Here is a 19,293-nt window from a genome sequence, read left to right on the forward strand (position 1 = left end):
TCACATTGAACCCTAATCCCAAATATCTAACATCTCAGTTCAGAACCTCCAGCCCACAACCATCGTTGCTCCTAACTCCCCTAAATTCTTCTCAATCCAACAACCAACGCATCAAGCCGATCCGGACATGGCCTCTTTTCCTCCGCCTTTGAGCATGTTCATCTTCCTCCTCTTCATCTTCACACACGAAGAGAGAGAAAGCCAGATCAAGAGTGGATGAAGGTGAGTCTCCAGATCGAGGTTGTCTTTGGAGCGGTGGTGCGCCTCCAGAAAGAGAAAAAACCAAATCCATGTTGTCTCTTGAACGGTGGTGCGTCTCCAGATCGAAGAGGGAGAAGGGGAAATGGTCGTGGAAGGGGAAGAGGCTTCGCCGCAGCCACCGCATGTCTTCCTCCACCGTCTCCATATCTCTTCTTCTTTTGTGTCGATCTTGTTTCACTTAGCTTCGTCGATTGGGCATGGGGAGAAGCTTGGTGATCTGGGTAAGGCAGAGGTTTGTGGGGTGGGTTTCTGAGTAATATGTAGAGGTTTTGGGTGTTTTGGGGCAAGTGACGTTAAATTTTGGGTTAGATTTGTTGAATCTAACATGAAGATGAAGATGATGTTGTTATTTCTGGACTTTTTATTATTTTTTGGATTTGGGTGAAGGAAGGGGAAAAATTGATTTTTGTTTATGGAATTTCTATAGCCTTCTTGACTTCTTGTTGATTCTGGATTTGTTGTTGCTTCTCAATTTTTTCCAGATTTTTGTTGTTGTTGTTGCTTGCAATTACTGCATTGTCCACACTTGAATTACAGTGTTTGTGAGAGGGGTTATCACTTATTGGAGGAAGCTCTTGTTGATCATCAGAACATATCAGATTTTGTTGTTGTTGTTGTTGTTGTTGATTCATCTGAGATGAAGGTGGAGGGTGATTAGGGATTAATGATTTAATTAGAATTAAAGTTAAATAAATTGTTTTTTTTTGAATTTTTATTAATTTTTAGTTTTATTATGTGGAGTCTTAGTGTTTAAATGTGTGAGCGCGCCACATCATTAATGAGCGCCACGTATGCAAATTCTGTTTGAAATTGAACGGAAACTAACGAAAGGACCCAATTGTCACGTCCTAATCTTTGAGGTACTAAAATTGCTCCTTTTAAACAAAGGGGACCAAAATTGCACAAGAGGTATAGATCAGGGACGAAAACTGCAATTAAGCCTAGTTTTAACACTCCTCCTCAAGTCCAGCCGTACTCTTCTTGGACTTATTCTGTCTTGACTTATACTCAAGCAAATCTCAAAGACATCTTTGTGAGTTTGTGCTCCAGTACTCCTAGTGTCTGAACTTAAGTCTAGATAGAAAAACTTCAAATTAATTTTTGGTAATTGTTTTTTTTACTGAGTCCAAATCTCTTCTTTTTGTTGGTTAGTTTTTTCTTGATAACTATTTTCGAGTTTCTTTATTTTTTTAGATCTTAAGTCGTTGAGTAAGTGAGTTCTAATAGTTGTTGGCTTGGAAACACATAGCTTCGAAGGACCAAAAGGTTGCTAAAGGTTGAGAGATTTCAACACGAGGGCGCAGGTTAGACCTAGAGGACATGTAAAGTCAACATGAGGTGGGGTTAATTCAACTCACTCTACTCAGAGTCTGATTTAGTCTTGGGGGTTGGATCCTAATTACAAGAATCAAGCTATGGTTAGCTTAGGGGCGAACCATGTCGAAACAAAAAGAAAAGCATGACTTTTATTTATAGGTAAGATTATAAAGCTATGTAGTGTGTAATGTGTACAAATAAAAATAATTTCTGTTCCGGTATAGAACTAAAGAAGCAGGGCTAAGCAAATCAGAAAGCCAAAAGAGAAAGAGAAAAAGTCAGAAATTGTGTAAAAGAGTTGGATCCCCCACCGCTTGGGTGGTGTCTGATATTTATAGATTGAGTTTCGGTCCGCCCGGACCATGGGTTGCGTGACCCATATTTACATTAGGCTGATAAGCCCAACTAATCAATAAGCCCATATCAGACCACAAGCCCACAAGACACCGAGTCTTAAAAGCTTTAAGACGAAGTGTGTCTTTTTTTTCGAGCCCACAAGTAATCAACTCACCCAACACTACACAAAGACTAACAAGTAATTGACACGCCCAAAATGTGCAAAGGAAATAATGGGCACACAGGCTCCAAAATCAAAATTTAAAAGGCATAAAAGCTAAATAGTCATTCCTTTGTCATTTCAACTTTTGCTGTTACTTCTTGATCTTTGTGTAGCGTGTGCAAGTTGACCCAAATCGTCTCTTCGCATCAATCACATCCTCACTGTCATTATCATGATTAATTTTCTCTTCCCCTAAACCATGATCACAACCTGCTCTCATAATACCACAAGTAATAATGCACAATAATTTGAAACTTGAACAAAATAAAAGTTAAAGACTTAAATGTAAATCAATAATATGGAACACACTTACTTCACATCGCTTGCACATTCATCTATGCTCAGTGTAGTGTATCCTTTGTCAGATGAACTTTATCATAAAAAACGATATTGTTTAATATCGCCCAAAAGACGATATTGTTTAATATCGCCCAAAAGACGATATTGTTTAATATCGCTCAACTAAAGAGTTCGAATACGACTTTTCATCAGAATCATCCCGCCTTTCTTTACTGTATATAGTAAAATAACTGTGAAGCAAATCTCATAGATTTTGTAGAGTTTTATCTCAATCAACTACTTTGGAATCATAAGGCCTTTGTGTATATAACTTAGTCAAAATTTCTCATTTCTTGACTTAGTTATTTATGGAAATCAAAGTCACAATATTTGATTTCATTATATGCTCGCGTGGAGACTTGTGCTTAGTTTGGACATGCTTAAATCCAATTTAAGGCTGTGCTTATGAATTCGTGGTCAAATGCTCTTGTTTTAAGAGACTTCCTCTTTCTCAATTGTCTGACGTCGCCCAATTGATAGACCTTAGTTGATATGTTTCCGCCATGGGAACAAATAAAATGTTACGCCCTTGAACATTTTTAAAAGGTTATGCCTCGTTAAAAACTCTCCCGCCTGGGGTAGAGAAAAGAGTGCATACCTGTTATTCATTAATAGTTGATGCCCCGTTAAAAACTCTCCCGCCTGGGGTAGAGAAAAGAGTGCATACCTGTTGCTCCTTTCTTTTTCCAGTACATAATGTTTTATGCTTTGACTGTTTTTAGTCAACTCATCACCCAATGCGTTATCTCACCTCCAGATTTCATGCATTCCTCAAAATGTGACCAGCTTCTAGATTAGTTGCTGCCAACTCCGATGCCCCTTCTTTAAGGTGGAGAGTTTTGGCCCTCAAATTTCAAGTGGAGCTCATGAAACAAATAAAAATGGTAAGAAGATGCAACAGTATGAGGACAGATTGCAAGACTTAATTAGAATATAATAAACTAGAGACTTATGCCATGCAACACAAAAGAAAACTCAAACCAGAATTATTACATGCCTGTGAAGAAACAGAAGGTAACATACAGATTCATACAAACAAGTAGGTCATCATTAAATCAACATATTCTTTGAGGACTCAAATAAATTAATTAGTTGTAGTAAACTAAGTTCCAAACCAGCACCAAAACATATGATTATACTTGATACACATTTCAAAACTCAACGCCTTATCCCTCATAATAACCAGATCACATGAGAAAGAAATAGTTATAAAATCAAACACCTCTAATTAGGAAGTTAACTGCCAAGTTTCATGTTCGGATGCAAATAAGTGCAGGTTCATATTTAAACTACTCAAATGGGCAAGGAATGAACCAGATAGCAGGCATGCTTATGAACAAAAACCACATGATAAGAAAACAGAGCACTATCTGCTACATAAACTGGCAAAAAGCAAACAAGCAAACTGGCAGATTATGCAGAGACAGTGTTTTAATCAAGAAGCAAACTTGGACTAGATATTGGAACCAAAATTTTAATTATGCAGGTTATTTTCAAAGCAAACTTGCGGCATATGCATTCACCAAACCAATATAGGGCAATCATAAACAGATATATATTCACTAGGAATTAGGCTCAAAGGATTAAATTGTCACCCATCTGGCTTTTGTTTCTTGAAATTCACATAGGAGATTTATCAAGCATATAGCAGGTAATAAAACCAAAATAGAATCATGAACGAAATTGAGAGCCAATGTGATAAGGCCTGGAAAGAATAAACCAGTAGAAATTGCAGGCGCAGCAGGGAGTTGAGTTTGAGTTGATCTTTTGTTATCATATGCAAAACTGAAATGCAGAAATCGTTCACCGATTTTGTCAAACAGTTAGTATGCAACTCTGATTTTCCATTGCCTCGCTCCATCAAGTGTGGTCCACCATATGCCATGAGAAAAATGGAGATATCAGTCTTAAAGCAAAAACAATCAAAGGAGAGTAGGAAACAAAACACAAAGAAATAATCCAAAAAAGCCAGAATCTGCTTTGGGCGATCCTAAACAAGATGCTTGAATTTTCTTGGTTTCCCGCATCCTGTTCGCCACCGCCATAGACTAGGTTCACGTTCAAAAGGATCCTCTCGTCAATCTGAACCATAGGTGACATTTGCTCGCCGAATTTGAACACCGGCGACAACTTGCTCGCCGCTGAACTTCAACGTCGGCGACCCTTGCTCGCCGAGCTTCAACCGCCAAAAGCAAAAACTTGCTCGCCGGAACAACGTCCCCGCAACAAGCGCGTTCGCCATAACTCCATCGCCGCAGCAAACGTGTTGAGATTGCCTCATATGCAAAGTTGAAGTGCAGAAATCGTTCACCAATTCCATCGAACAGTTTGCGTGCCAAACCGATTCGCCACAATTTCTTCTTGATCTGATCCAATTTTTCCATGTTGAATCAAACACAGAAGAGAGTAACGAAATTAATTTCCAGCTATTGGTAATCAAAGTACAAAACTAATAGAATCAAAACTGAACAGAAGGTATAAGAAAAATTTAAAGGAACGAGGATCCGTATCCGTTTTTAGAGTGGTCCTGAATCCATTTGGATTGATGTAACTCATGGGCGAACATGGACGATTTCGATCAGAGTGACGGTTGAGACAGCATGAGTGCTTGCAACTTTTTAGTGGCAGTTGAGACAAAATAATCTTTTAAATTGAGAGTTGGCGGTTGATATTGAGTGGGCGGTTTCGACTCAGAAGTGGTGGCTTCATCTCTTAAGTGGCGGTTGTGCAATTTCTTCTTCTTGATCGCCCTTCTCTTTTTCACCTTATCTGGTAACCGTTCGCCGCTTGCCCTCCCTTTCCTCGATCTGTTTACTGATGTTGTTTAAGCGGCGAAGCAGATCTGTGATCCAGAAGCAATTCTTCTCCAATTTCCTTTCAAGGTCCTCATTTTCACAAATGAACTCACAGATCAAATACGAAATAAATCACTGCTAAAAAGAGAACAATGAGGGTTGGAAAGCCCATAAGAAAAACTTTCCAAGAGGATCAAAAAACCATATTAAATATCAGAGAAAGAGAGAGAATGCGAGTGGCATCATGTTCGCCAACAGGCTTAGTCATGATGACGGTTTCTGAAAAAATGGATGGTGTATCAACGCTATCAACTTCGCAGGTCTTCATTTTTCTTTTCCACTGCTATTTGGGATGGGCTGAACATTTTCTTCTTCAATTTCGTTCGCCCTCCTCTCTCAGAAGCAGAAATCACATAGCCTCTTGTTCATGGTAGTGGGGATTTATTTTATAGAAGCCCCACGGTGGGCGTCAATGTTCCGGTATAGAACTAAAGAAGCAGGGCTAAGCAAATCAGAAAGCCAAGAGAGAAAGAGAAAAAGTCAGAAATTGTGTAAAAGAGTTGGATCCCCCACCGCTTGGGTGGTGTCTGATATTTATAGATTGAGTTTCGGTCCGCCCGGACCATGGGTTGCGTGACCCATATTTACATTAGGCTGATAAGCCCAACTAATCAATAAGTCCATATCAGACCAATTTCTGAATAAGAAAATTTGTTTTATTTGGTAAATACTTTTCCTTGAATAAATATTACTACAAATACCAATAAGATGTTGGTCTAGTTGTAGACAAACAATCTCCATAAAAGTGCTGTTATAAGTTCAAACTCCGCAAAAATTATTTATTGGAAGAGACTGTCACGATATCTAAAACAAATTCAAAGGCCAAGTAAAGAAAAAAAAAATTTACTACGGATAACAGTGTATTTTGTACAAATAACTAAAGTTCTAAGTAGAAGGAAAATACTTTAAAAAAAATAAGTAGAAGGAAAATGATGAAGGATACTTCTCTTTTTGTCCAATGAAGAATAGTTAATTGGTAGTTTGTTTTCTCTGGTGTATGAAACAAACGAGACTGCTTGACTTGGGCCTAACGTAGCCCATGTTCAAAACTCCGCCAATTTCGGTCCGCCCACTACCCACCACATTGGGTCTATTCCTTCCTTGTGTCTTCTTGGCAGAGCTTAATGGCCAAGTTCCACCATATCTTTATTTTCATCTGCAATAATTTGGTTATTCTTGATAGCTTTACCTTCTTGTTAGTGGTATTCTATTTTGGAATTGTTCTTTATGAATGTTTAATTGTACAAGTCTATTCTTCTAGTTTCCCCTACTACACTTTCAAATGTTAGAGTAGAGGGGTGACCAAGAAGATAAGAGAATTCTATAGTGAGCAATGAATTTATGGGTCTTCATACTTATATATATTATGTTTTTAATTAATCCATTATTAACTAATGTAAAACTTATTACTCACACTTAAATTTTTTATAATGTCCTCACTGTGAGTCTAGAGTTGATACCTAGAGTATAGGCCGGAGACCAAGAAGAGGAGAGAAAAAGCTTAAGAGAAAAAGCTACACTAAATTGAAATCTCCAGTTAACATTAAATTGTTTTTCTATAGGATCCGTTTACTATGGACCACTTTTTTGTGGTCCATGGTTACACCACCTGCTTTTGACCTGCTAGTGCAGGTCCAGCAGGTTTTTTGTAATTTTTAAAAAATAAAATACTTAATATATAATATATAATTAGTTATATAGTTAGTAATTTTGTTAATAGAATTTGCACTAATTGGGTTAGGTAATTGTATCAGTAAAAAATTAAAATTGGGACATAATTAATAAAACTAAAACAAACTACTAATTGTGCTAGTTAATTAATACAATTTAAACAAAATTCAGTAAATTATCTTTATTTCTAACTAAAAATAACCTGATTCATTCTCATTCTCATTCATCATCAACCAGCTTTCTTTCTTCCTCATCAACAACTCCACGACGGCTAGGGTTCGTGAGCTTTCTTCGTTCTTCCTCATCAACAACCCCTCCTCTGTAGCTTTCTTCTTTCTTCTTCATCAACAGGTTCGCTGCAGCTTTCACCTTCTCATTACTCCATCTGAAGCATCCCTCCTCGAAGCACCCCTCCTCTGTAGCTTTCTGAATGATGTTGTAGAGTTAGTAGCTTTCAGCTTCTAATGAATGTGTTCTATGGTGGTTTCCTATGCAGTAGTGTGAGCTCGGTTTGGTTCGCCGGTGGTGACGAGTTGGTTCTGCGGTGGAATCGGGTTGGTTCGCCGGTGGGAACGGGTTTCGTTCTCTGTTCGCGTTAGTTGGTGGGAACGGGTTCGCCGGTGGGAAAGGGTGGGTTCGCTGGCTGTTGAACATGTCTTCCCATACCCAGGAGTCTAGGTCGAACACTCGGATTGATGAAGCAGCACTTGATTCATCTGCACTTCAGGTAACAGTTAAATTGCATAATATGGTTTCCAGTGGCAAAGTGTTTGATTCCATGAGAATTGTTGCAGCAAAGATAATGTGTGATTTTAAATTAAATTATAGCATATTGTTTTCTTAGTATATGGGTTGTTTGATTTGGGGAAATTTATTTAATTTGACTGCGCTAGGGTCCTCAGCATGTTGTTAGATTAATGGTTGAAGGAGGGGAAGTTGATGTACATGTCTCTGTTGATGAGGAACAAGGGGCTGATGAAGAACAGGAAAGTGGAGATGAACAAGGGACTGATTCTGATGAAGAAGAAGGTGAAAAAGAGGCTGATGAAGAACAGGAAAGTGGAGATGAACAAGGGACTGATTCTGATGAAGAAGAAGAAGGTGAAAAAGAGGCTGAAAATGGGCAAAATGAACAAAATGTTGATGTGGAGCCTCCAAGTGAGATTGCTATCAATGGTCTAGAAGATTTGGGGATTGTAAATTTCAAACAACTATCTGCCAATGACATAGTCACCTATCACTTTCCGGATCGTGAGGTTGCGTACTTGTTCTACAGTTGGTATGCTCGGATGCATGGATTTGCTGCGAGGAAGGCTAAGGTCCTCAAAAACAATCACGGAGATGTAATCCAGCAGAGATTTGTTTGCTTCAGGGAGGGTAAAAGGAAAGAGAAAGCTGAGCCAGAGGTTGATGGTCATGCTGGTGAAAAGAGAAAGCGTTTTTCGAGAAAGTCCACAAGATGTGAGTGTAAGGCTTATTGTCAGGTCCATGTTCATAAGGATAACAAGCGTTGGCATGTTAGATCTGTTTGTGATGATCATAATCATGTACTTGTTGAAGAAAAAATGATTGGATTGACACCTACTCATAGGAGAATGAATGAGGCAGACATTACTCAATTGAATTGCTTTAGGAAGTCAGGCATTACAACTCCACAGGCTTATGGTGTGTTTGCCAACCAGATGGGTGGATATCAAAATGTTCCATTTGGACCAAGACAAATGTACAATGAGAAATTTAAAAAGAAGAAGGTGGACGTATGTGATGCTAGAGGAGTGATTGGTTTCTTACGAAATTTGAAGGAAAAGGATCCTGACTTGATGTGGAAACACACCTCTAATGAGGAAGGAAGGTTGGACAAGTTGTTTTGGAGTGATGGAATCAGCCGGGACAACTATTTATTGTTTGGGGATGTGTTGGCATTTGATGCCACATACAAGAAAAACAAGTACAAGCGGCCACTTGTGCTTTTCTCTGGAGCTAATCATCACAATCAGACAATTATATTTGCTGCAACTTTAGTTTCTGATGAGAAAGAGGAGACATATGTTTGGTTGCTTCACAATTTGTTAGATGCAATGCGAGGGAAAGCACCGGTATCAGTAATCACAGATGGAGATGTGGCAATGAAAAATGCAATTAAAATTGTGTTTCCAAATGCGCATCACAGGTTATGTGCTTGGCATCTTCGGAATGCAGTGAGCAATGTTGCAGAACCCAAGTTTGTTCAAATGTTTTCAAGATGCATGCTTTGGGATCTTGAAATTGTGGAGTTTGAGGACAGGTGGGCTCAAATGGTTATTGAATGTGGGTGTGAAGACAATGTTTGGGTTCAGGATTTGTATGAGCGGAGGAAGATGTGGGCTGCTGCATATATGCGGGGTGAATTCTTTGCGGGCTTTCGTACAACCTCTCGGGTTGAGGGATTACATGCCCAAGTTGGGAAGTTTGTAGACTCATGGAACAATTTGACTGATTTTATGCATAACTTCTTTCGATATATGAGTTATCAGCGACAAAGGGAACTTGAAGCAGATTTTGCATCAATGCACGGTGACCATGTGCGGCAAACACAATTGAAGAGGCTTGAAAAGTCAGCTTCCAACCATTACACGAACAACATTTTCAGGCTTGTCACTAAGGGTCTTCACCGCTGTTTGATGCTCAAGGTTAGTCTTTTCAAGGAGACTTAAACTTGCATCATTTACTTTGTTGAAAGGTTTTCTCTGTCTAGTCGGAGATGGAATGTGACTCTGTGCAAAACAACCAGTGAGTTCAAGTGCTCTTGTATGAGGATGGAATCATATGGCATTCCATGCGACCATATTCTTGCTGTTTGTAGATATCTAGACCTTCCTGGAATTCCCTCATCATTAATTATGGGGAGATGGACCAAGGATGCAAAAGAGGGGCTTGAGCTGCGTGGGGAACAATTGGGTGCATGGGACCCCATGGATCTATGTAGATTTACTGTATTGAGGGAAAACTGCAGGCGAATGTCTAAAGCAGCATGTAGAGCACCGGAAACATTCAGGGACACAAATGAACTGGTTCTAAAGCAAGCAAGGAGGTTGGAGAAATTGGAGAAAGGTGATGGTGTGAAACAAGCTGTACATGTGGTGGCCAATGATCCTGAACAGTACTTGCGTGACCCACTTAAACCCATCAAAAGGCGCATTGGTAGTGCCTCTAGAGGTAGTGGACCGGGGATGCGTACTTCCCACTGTGGTCTTTGCGGCGGGGCAGGGCATAATCGGAAAACATGTCTACGAGCTACACAGTGAAGTGAGTATTTTGACTTTCTTCATGTTTTGCATATGCATTTATGTACATGGTTCTGTTAGTGGCCTAGGCATTTTGACTTACTTCATGATGTTCATGTGCAACAAATGTAAAATTACATGAACAAAACATATTTTGCTTTCTACCACTTACTTGACATTGGCCTTTGTTTTTGTCATCTCACAGGTTGAATTGTGCACTCTTGGAAGGGAATCACACACTGTCTATCTTGGAAGGGGAACCTCGCATGTGGAAGTTGGATGCTCTTTGTAATGAGCTTTAGTAATATGCAATTCATGGATTTGTAATTTTCCTATTCACAAACTTGTGAGATACTTTGTGGGGATTTGTAATGTTGTTTTATTTGAACCATCAGTACTTTAAATGGTTTGTTTTCAAATTCATTCATGGTACCATACGCATGGTTATGATAGATTCATTTAATTCGTGGCGTTTAGTTATAAATTTTGGAGGTTTGAAATTTACCAGGATGCAATATATATTTGCCCACCATTGAGAGAACTAGTTATATTATATGGAAAATTACGTCCATCTCTAGCTGCCAAAGTGTTGAGTCTAGCTAGCCATTTTTTTTATTTAGCTGCCAAAGTTTTGTGGCAATCATAATATTTATCCACAATCGTAATGTAATTTTGGATGTGGATATTTATTTAGCTTGTAGGGAGGGAGAGGTATTTTTTATCATCTTTTTGCATATTGATATTAACTTAGGTCCATTAACTTAATTTGGGAGAGGTATTTTTTATCATCTTTTTGCATATTGATATTAACTTAGGTCCATTAACTTAATTTGGGAGAGGTATTTTTTATCATCTTTTTGCTTAACCGTGGTTGGAAAGTATATGTAATGGAAAGTATGTGCCCAACACAACGTGAATTTCATTGAAATAGTAATGGCCTTACTTGGCTACAAACTGGAAGAGGGAAGAGGGACACGGGGGAGGATGACAAATAAAAGTACAAAAATAGGGACACACAAAAGTACAAAATATTTTGTTCACACGGGCAAAGCATGATACGAAATCATTCACCCACGGCGGTCAGCTGCGCGCGAGATCGAGATGGCAAAAACATCTTCAAAAACTGTTGGCGTGCAATAGATATGGTCTCCAGGCCCAACATGATTCTCCACCTTGAAATCATACCAACCCTTTGCAAATGAACACTGGTTTCCAGTGGGATAGTGCCACGACACCTTGACAGTATAAAGCTTCACCTACTCATATACCCAAATAACCTTTTCATATTTCCTATCTAACCACATTTCCACAAACCATGCAGGAACAACCTACTTGAAATCACAAATTAACATTGTGGAAATTAACATGTAAGAAAAACGTGTACAGACATAATAGTTGGAAATAGTCCTGGTGGAAATTCATGAATGGGTTTAACAATGGTTGTAAGAAAAAAGGCTTACCAATGCTTGACCCTTTTTAGCTTGAGACTTTGTAATGGGTTTAACAAAGCCTGGACCAAATGGAAGTTCACCTACCCTAACCTCCTTCCCAACAAACCTTGGATCATTGCTTCGAATCCATCCATAAGGGTAATCATCAGAACCATCAGAATCACTTTCATAGTAAACCTCATCCTCAGAATCAGATGAGATGTCAATAACCTCAGATTTGACTGAGGGGGGGGGGGGAATCGACTAGAGCTTGCCATTGAGGGACAATTGAGAGAAGGGGAGTAGAAAATAAGAAGAGAGAAAGGGGACACGGCAGCTGCTAATTGAGAGAGCTAGTTCTGGTTTTTGTGGTTTTGCTAGATGGGGAAATAGTGACTTTTATAGATAAAGTTATGGGGGGAGGGGGGAGGGGTGGGTGAGGACTTTGGGAATGATGGTGTTGGGAACCTATACATGCAAAAAAGCTGGGAAAAAGAAAAAGCTGTTTTTCAAAAGTTTGACATTTGACCACACAGAAAACAGTAAAATGATTTATGACAGCATTGATAGCATTGACAGTTTCAATAGGGGAGGGGAGTTATTTTTTCATAGCATTGACAGCATTGATATCATTTAAATGCAAAATATTGAATGGAAAAAATTAAAAGAAAAAGCTGTTTCAAAAGTAAATGCATTCAACACCAGATCATGTAATTCAACCAAATAGTCAATAGTTGGGGGTTAGATCAGATTCCAACAAAAAGGTGACAAAAAATGGTAAAATAATGCATTGCCTATCATAGGAAATTCAATGCATTGTGTTACCACCACCACCAAACGCATCATTGTTGCATCATTGTTGTAAAGTTATATTTTACAGAACCAAAATATGTGCAACACAAAATCTGTGCAACATAAAAATGCAGCCAAAAAATAATACTTGCCCTGCCCTACAACCACATACTTCACAAAGTCGCAGCCACCCCTTCAACATCAGCAGTGTGACATGCATTCCAGAAGACAGTGGCCTTCTCCTCCATGCTCCTCCGAGTGTCATTGTGGTCACCACATAACAGAGAGGTTGCAGTGTTCATGCGAACAACCCTTTCATTTGGCTGGGATAAGAAAATAAACAGAAATTAATTAATTCTAACAACAAACACAATCACAAAACAACCATAAACCATGAGGAGGACTATTTACTTACATAGCCAGATCGATTGGGATTAAACCCAGAACCCAATTCAAGCCAACTTAACAGCCACACAGCTGAATCATGGCTGCAGTTAACATAATAACATGGAAGAATTACCGAAACTTAGACAAATTTAAGCAATTAAATGTATGCAGTTCAATTTCAAAAGGGACTACCTGCTACCAGTATTGAGGATACCCCTTGCTTCCTTTAGCTTCCAAGAATGAAAGTCCACAATTTTCCGGTAAAAGTTAGTTTCCACATATTTGTCCTCTGTGCTCATCATTTCCACCAATGTGTTGCACTGAAACAATAAGAGCAAACAAATTAAAGTAAGTTGCTAGAATGTAAATAGTAATCAGATTCAAGTGAAGTATCATATAAACATTACCAATGTTTTCATGGATGCACATCTAACCGCTATGTCCTCCTCATTAAGATGGGAATCCAAGTGATAAATGGTGTAATCCCCAATGGAAATGATGCACAAATACCAATGGCCAGATTCAGTCTTGATAGGAATGTAGATCTACATATGCAAGTAAATGTGTTAAAAGGTGAATCACAAACATTATTGATACACAAGAAACTTAAACAAAGCTTACATATTTCAGAGTGTTGTATGGATACATGAATGGCCTCAAGTATTCCTTACACAATTTCTCAACAGAAAAGCCCTTGTAAACATCCTCCTATTTTAACAATAAAAACATATAAGAATTCAATAACATCAATAATATCATGCAGATCAGGATCATGGACTCTTTCAAATCTTACCACAAAAGATGGGGGGAAGCACCAGATAGTATCATCCATGAGATAGCTTTGTTCACGCATGATCTTGACAGCAACCAAGGTTATAATCTGTTTTGCAGATTTATAAACAAATCAAACACTGATGAAAATAAAGCAGTAAAGCTAAAATAATGAATCACAAACCTTGTCAGTTATTTCCTGCCCAGGGATGAGGCAATCAAAGTCCCTTCTCACAGCTTCATAACGACCCATACTCAACAACAGCTCACTGAGCAAAGAATTCAGCTCATTAAAATATCACCATAATACAAAATACAGTTATAACAAATAGGAATAAGTATTAAACATACTCTGGGTCGCTATCCTCTTCGAATAAGTATGTAGCAACCTGAGTATCAGTCAATAACAAGTCCAACTCTTCAGAGACTGCAAACTTTGGCCTGGCACTCTGACATTAAAACATGAACTAAACTTAATCAGCTTTTGCAAATAAAAAACAAATAAAAGCAAAATTTCCTGTGCATAAACAGAAGTATACCTTTGGAACAAGTGGAGGAGGTAGATGGCGCATGTAGAGCGTCGCTTGGGTCACTGGATTGATCGATTGGGGGCCAGTGATAGGACTTCGAAAAGTAGCTGAAGAGCTAGAAGCTCTTTTGGATGAGGGTGGTGTGACAAACAGCCTAGACCTTGTTTGCTCTACTTCTTGCCTAACAAAGGCACCAACAAGTCCCTACAATATAACAAATCTTATTAGTTACTTAAGAAAAATTGCAGATAGAGGGGTAAAAAGTTTATTAATGAACATACCTCTACAGATGTAGCACTTCTGAAACTTTTTTGTAGCCAAGGTGTAAGTATGCCTTTGCTTGGGTTGGAACCAGCTGAGTCAGTATTTTTTTCTTCACATTCATTCTTCTCAAAGTCCAAATCAATGTTGATTACATCATTTTTTAGGATCTCAGATGTTGCCCTTGCATTTTTCCTTTTCTTTTTGGAACCAGCAGACTCAGCAGGAGCTTTAGACTTAATACCACATTTTGGGGTTGATTCTCCAAGGTTTGGTTTGTCAACCATGCTGAGAAACTTGTCTACCCTCTCCATGTTACCATGCATCACAGTCTGAATCTGGTGAAATTCCTGTAGACGGTGGTCCACTTCTTGGAACTTCACCATGGCTACCTTCACAGAACTAGCAAGATCCATCACAGTAGCGGTCAGCTGTTTAACATCAGTAGACAACTGAGTTTGATCAAGAGCCTCCTCAGTCAAGGTATCAAGGCTGAAATTAAAAAAAAAAAAAAAACAGAAGAAATAATGGGGAAAAGTTATTTGGGGAAGAGAAGAAATGATGGACAAATAACCCAACAATCAGAATATGCAGAATAACTAACCTTCCTTCTCCTCCATTCAATGGAGTATTCAGGCTAGGTTCATCATTGGGTATCTTTCCAGGGTTAGGGGAAGACATCACTACTATGAAGAAAACTTACAAAAACCCCAAATGTTAAAGAGGACAGAAGAGAAGAGTGTGAATAGCCTTCAACCGAATGTGGGGGGTGAATAGCCGAACAGTCAATTTAATAGAACATAAATTAGGGTTTAGTATGTCAACAACTCAAGTCAGGTCACTTCCAACTGGGTTGGGTACCCCACACGTGAGCTAGGGATATAAACTACATCATTACATAGTACTAAGATTTCCCTTAAAAAGTACTAAGATTATAACTAGAACCAAGAACCAAAGAACCAAGTACCCCACATTCAGATTACTATATTATGTGTGAATAAAGGACCCCACAAACAGGAAATTGAAAATTTAAATTAGAATAGGTCAAAATACATTAATACAAGTTATATTATAAATTCGAATACAACATACAACACTGGGGTCCCAACAATGGTCCATTAAACATAGGAAAGACTTAATACAACAGAAATAAAACACTTAAGAAATTTAGGAAACCACATAAAGAGTGGCCATGATTCCAATGAAAATACCAAATAAAACACAACACATGGTAACCCACAGCCAGTTCATTGCTCCACCATCCCTCTTTTTCTCAAGCCCACAGCCTTTGAGAGCCTCACAACCTCCATAACCTCCACCTTTTACAGCCTCACTCAATGTAGGACACATTGAGGCTGCAGATGGAGTTGTGGTTGAAGGGGATGGACGAAAGTGTAGATCACCTTCCCAGTAAACATGTCCCAATTCCCTTGCTGCTGTCCGAGGAAACTTTCTCAACGATTCCTTGGCCAGAAATTTCATCCACGCGCTGGCAGCCTCCTCACAAGTGGAGTATTTTTCATGAATGTTGCCAGGGTAGCAATAAACTTGGCGATTTACTTCAGCCTGAGTTTTGTAAATGCCCGGTTCTCTACCCACAAACACAACGCATTTCCCCATTCCCTCACTACTTGGTGTTTCCATTTTTTAGAAGTTGTATGTAGGAACCGTTGCTTATATATATCTAAGATATTAATATATATCTAAGATATTAATTACAATATTTACTATGTACCTAACCGTAACATAACATATTATATTATGAAAGAGAACCACATAGTGACAAGCCTCTGCACGCTGACAGATAGCCTGCGGCGGAGCGGCAGAGTATGCTTTAACCTACACCTGACGGGAAGACAGGTGAGGACAACTGTACTAGTTCAAATTCAAGTTAAAGCACATCACGTGCTTAGTTAGCTGAACACGCATCATGCGTGTCAGCAAAATGAGGGTAGAAGAGGTAGAAGATCTGATGGGACAAATGAGATAAGTATTAATAATTAATAAATATTTATAATTACATAATATTCTATTTATAAATATTAATAATTAATCTATCTTTTCTGATAAAAATTAATTAAATATTATTTATTATTTAAAATAATATTTATAATAAATATTTATTATGTTTATTGAATATTATTAAGTATAAATTTTTTTTAATAATTAATAAGTAATATTTATTATAATTAAAATATAATATTTTTTATAATTAAAAAAATATTTATTATAATTAAAATTTTAAAAAAAATATTTATTATAATTACAATATAATAATTAATAAATAATATTTATTATAATTAATAAAAACAAATTTAAATACTTAATAAATTAATAAATGTTTATTATATTTATTAATATGTTATTTTTTAAAATTCAAATTTCATAAGCACGGACCTGGACCAGTTTTTGTTGGCCCAGATGGGAGACGCAAAAAAAAAACCATCTGGCCCATGAGACGCAAAAAATGAATACTTACAAAAACTTCTTGGGCCACTTCGCACAACCCGCTCCGCTCCTTCCTTCTTCATTTTAAAAAATAAAAAATATACTCCTCCTTCAAGCATACCCAGATAAACCTGGGTTTCATGTCTTCACCATGATCCTCCTTCAAGCATACCTACAAGCACGCCCAGATCCTCCCTTGTTTTAACACAAACAAACCAAATCTGTTAGTATTCATTCAATCCAATAACCAAATCCAATCGCATAATCTACTCATACATGCACTAAATTGAAAAGCCCCAAATTCAACCCTAATAATTTCAGAATAACAACCCCAAATTCAACCCTAATTTCAAAAACCCCAAATTCAACCCTAATTTCATAATAAACCCAAATTCAACCCTAATTTCAGAAGAACTTCAATTCAATCATTTTAAACCCTAATTTCAACTCTAAAACGGATAAAAATCGCTTTAATCTGGCAAAACGACACTCAAATCACCAATTTCGTTCAAAAATACAAAATCCCAAATTTGAACACAGAATGGGAGGACAACTTACACTTCGGTCAAGGTAGAAAAGGCAACGCGATGTGTTACAAGGTATTCGCTACATCTGGACACGAATCAACCACCCACCACTTCGATGTCGGGCTTCGAATGAAGGTGGGTTTGAACGGAAGATGGGTTTCGAGGAAGGTGGGTTTGGAGGAAGACGAAATGAGACGCAGGACGATCTCGGGCTTCGAACGAAGGCGGGTTTCAACGGATGATGGGTTTCGACGAAGGTGGGTTTGGAGAAAGAGGATGGGTTTCTACGAAGGTGGGTTTGGAGCAAGAGGAACGGCGACGAGAACGCTCGACGAAGGTGAGTTTGGAGCAAGAGGAACGGCGACGAGAACGCTCGACGAAGGTGAGTTTGGAGCAAGAGGAACGGCGACGAGAACGCTCGATGAAGGTGGGTTTGGAGCAAGAGGAGGAACGGCGACGAGAACTGCAGAAGGGATCCGGTAAAATGAAAAGGTGGCCATGAACCCTAGTAGAGTTCTCTAGAAGGATCCGGGTGGGTTTGATTTATGGGTGTATTAGGGTTGAGGGTATAGTCTTTAGTTGAGTGGGTAGCTAGAGTAATTGGGGTGAGTAAATGGGAGTAAATTAATGATTTGTTGGTGTAATTAGTTGGAGTAATTAATTAATTAAGTGATTTACCTTTTCATTTTACCTCCCCCAATTACCACTTGGGTTTACCTTCAATTAACTACTAACCTTTACTTACTTACTAAATCATTTATTTTTTATATATTAATTATTTGTTTTTTCGAATATTAAAAAATTACAATATTACCTCCAGTACCAGGTAAACAGGTAGTGGTCTAACTTTAGACCATCAAAAACTGGTCCATATTAAATTTTTCCTTTTCTATATGTTAATGAACAAAGAACTAAGGTAACAAAATTTTAAAAATAGAGAAAATATTGTTTATGTGGAGAAAATAATTAATATTCACTAGTCTACTTTTGTTCAAAGCCATTAAGCAGCTAGCTAGAGGTCAGTCTATAAGCTATCTTCACGGAGTAATTTCTTGTTTATGCAATTAACAAAATGGAGAGATTTGGGTCTCTATTTCATTTTTAACTACAGAAATTATTAAAGAGCCCATATACAACAGAGGCAACACCTACGTGACAAGTGACAACCACAAAATATGTTTTTTTTTTCAAACTTTCCATTTTATAACGGTCTAAATCCTCCACAAAAATGAGCCTTCCAGTATTATTAGTGGTTCATGTATCATCACTATTTGAAATAATATTAACATACATTCATAAATGATAGACTATCAAGTTGGAAGCGGAAATCTATTTCTTTTTGGGGGGGATTTGCCTTATTCAAAGTGTGCTCACGGCGCTCCCGTTATTTTATCTGTCTTTCTTTAAGTTACCGGCATGTGTGGTGAATATTTGTAATCAGATTATGAGAGCTTTCCTTTGGGGTGGTGGTGAGTTATAGCACAAAATTGCTTGGGTAAAGTGGATGGATATTTGTAAGCGTAAGGACGTAGGTGGGCTAGGCATAAAGGATTTATCTGTTTTTAATAAGGCGTTGTTGGGAAAATGGATGTGGAGGATGAGAACTGAAAAGGATAGTTTATGGTGTCGTGGGCTGAGTGCTAAGTAATCTACTGAATTCAGTATGTAGGATTCACCATGGTGGAAAGGGGTAAAAGAAGCTTGTGGGGATGATGATTTGGGTTGGTTCCATGATGGCATGTCTAAACATGTCCGGTGTGGGGATGCAGCACGGTTTTGGAGTGAGGATTAGGTGGGGGGAGGTAGCTTTCGTGAGAAGTATTATAGGTTGTATAACCTGTCCAAAGGTAAACACTATTGTATTTCAGACTGCGGACGATGG

General features: G+C 38.2%; 1 protein-coding gene across 1 annotated transcript; it reads left to right on the forward strand.

Annotated features, from left to right (window-relative positions):
• Positions 1 to 7,919: 7,919 nt before the first annotated feature.
• On the forward strand, positions 7,920 to 9,695 carry LOC130725046 (protein FAR1-RELATED SEQUENCE 5-like). The gene has a single exon (XM_057576324.1). It carries the CDS (start codon positions 7,920 to 7,922, stop codon positions 9,693 to 9,695), a length of 1,776 nt encoding a protein of 591 aa, XP_057432307.1.
• The last annotated feature ends 9,598 nt before the right edge of the window (positions 9,696 to 19,293 follow it).

Source organism: Lotus japonicus, chromosome 1 (genome assembly GCF_012489685.1).
Source record: "Lotus japonicus ecotype B-129 chromosome 1, LjGifu_v1.2".
NCBI classification, from domain to species: Eukaryota; Viridiplantae; Streptophyta; class Magnoliopsida; order Fabales; family Fabaceae; genus Lotus; species Lotus japonicus.

Bases quoted from the DNA above. Each gene is read 5' to 3' on its own strand.
- LOC130725046 (XM_057576324.1), top strand. From the start codon at position 7,920: ATGGTTGAAGGAGGGGAAGTTGATGTACATGTCTCTGTTGATGAGGAA.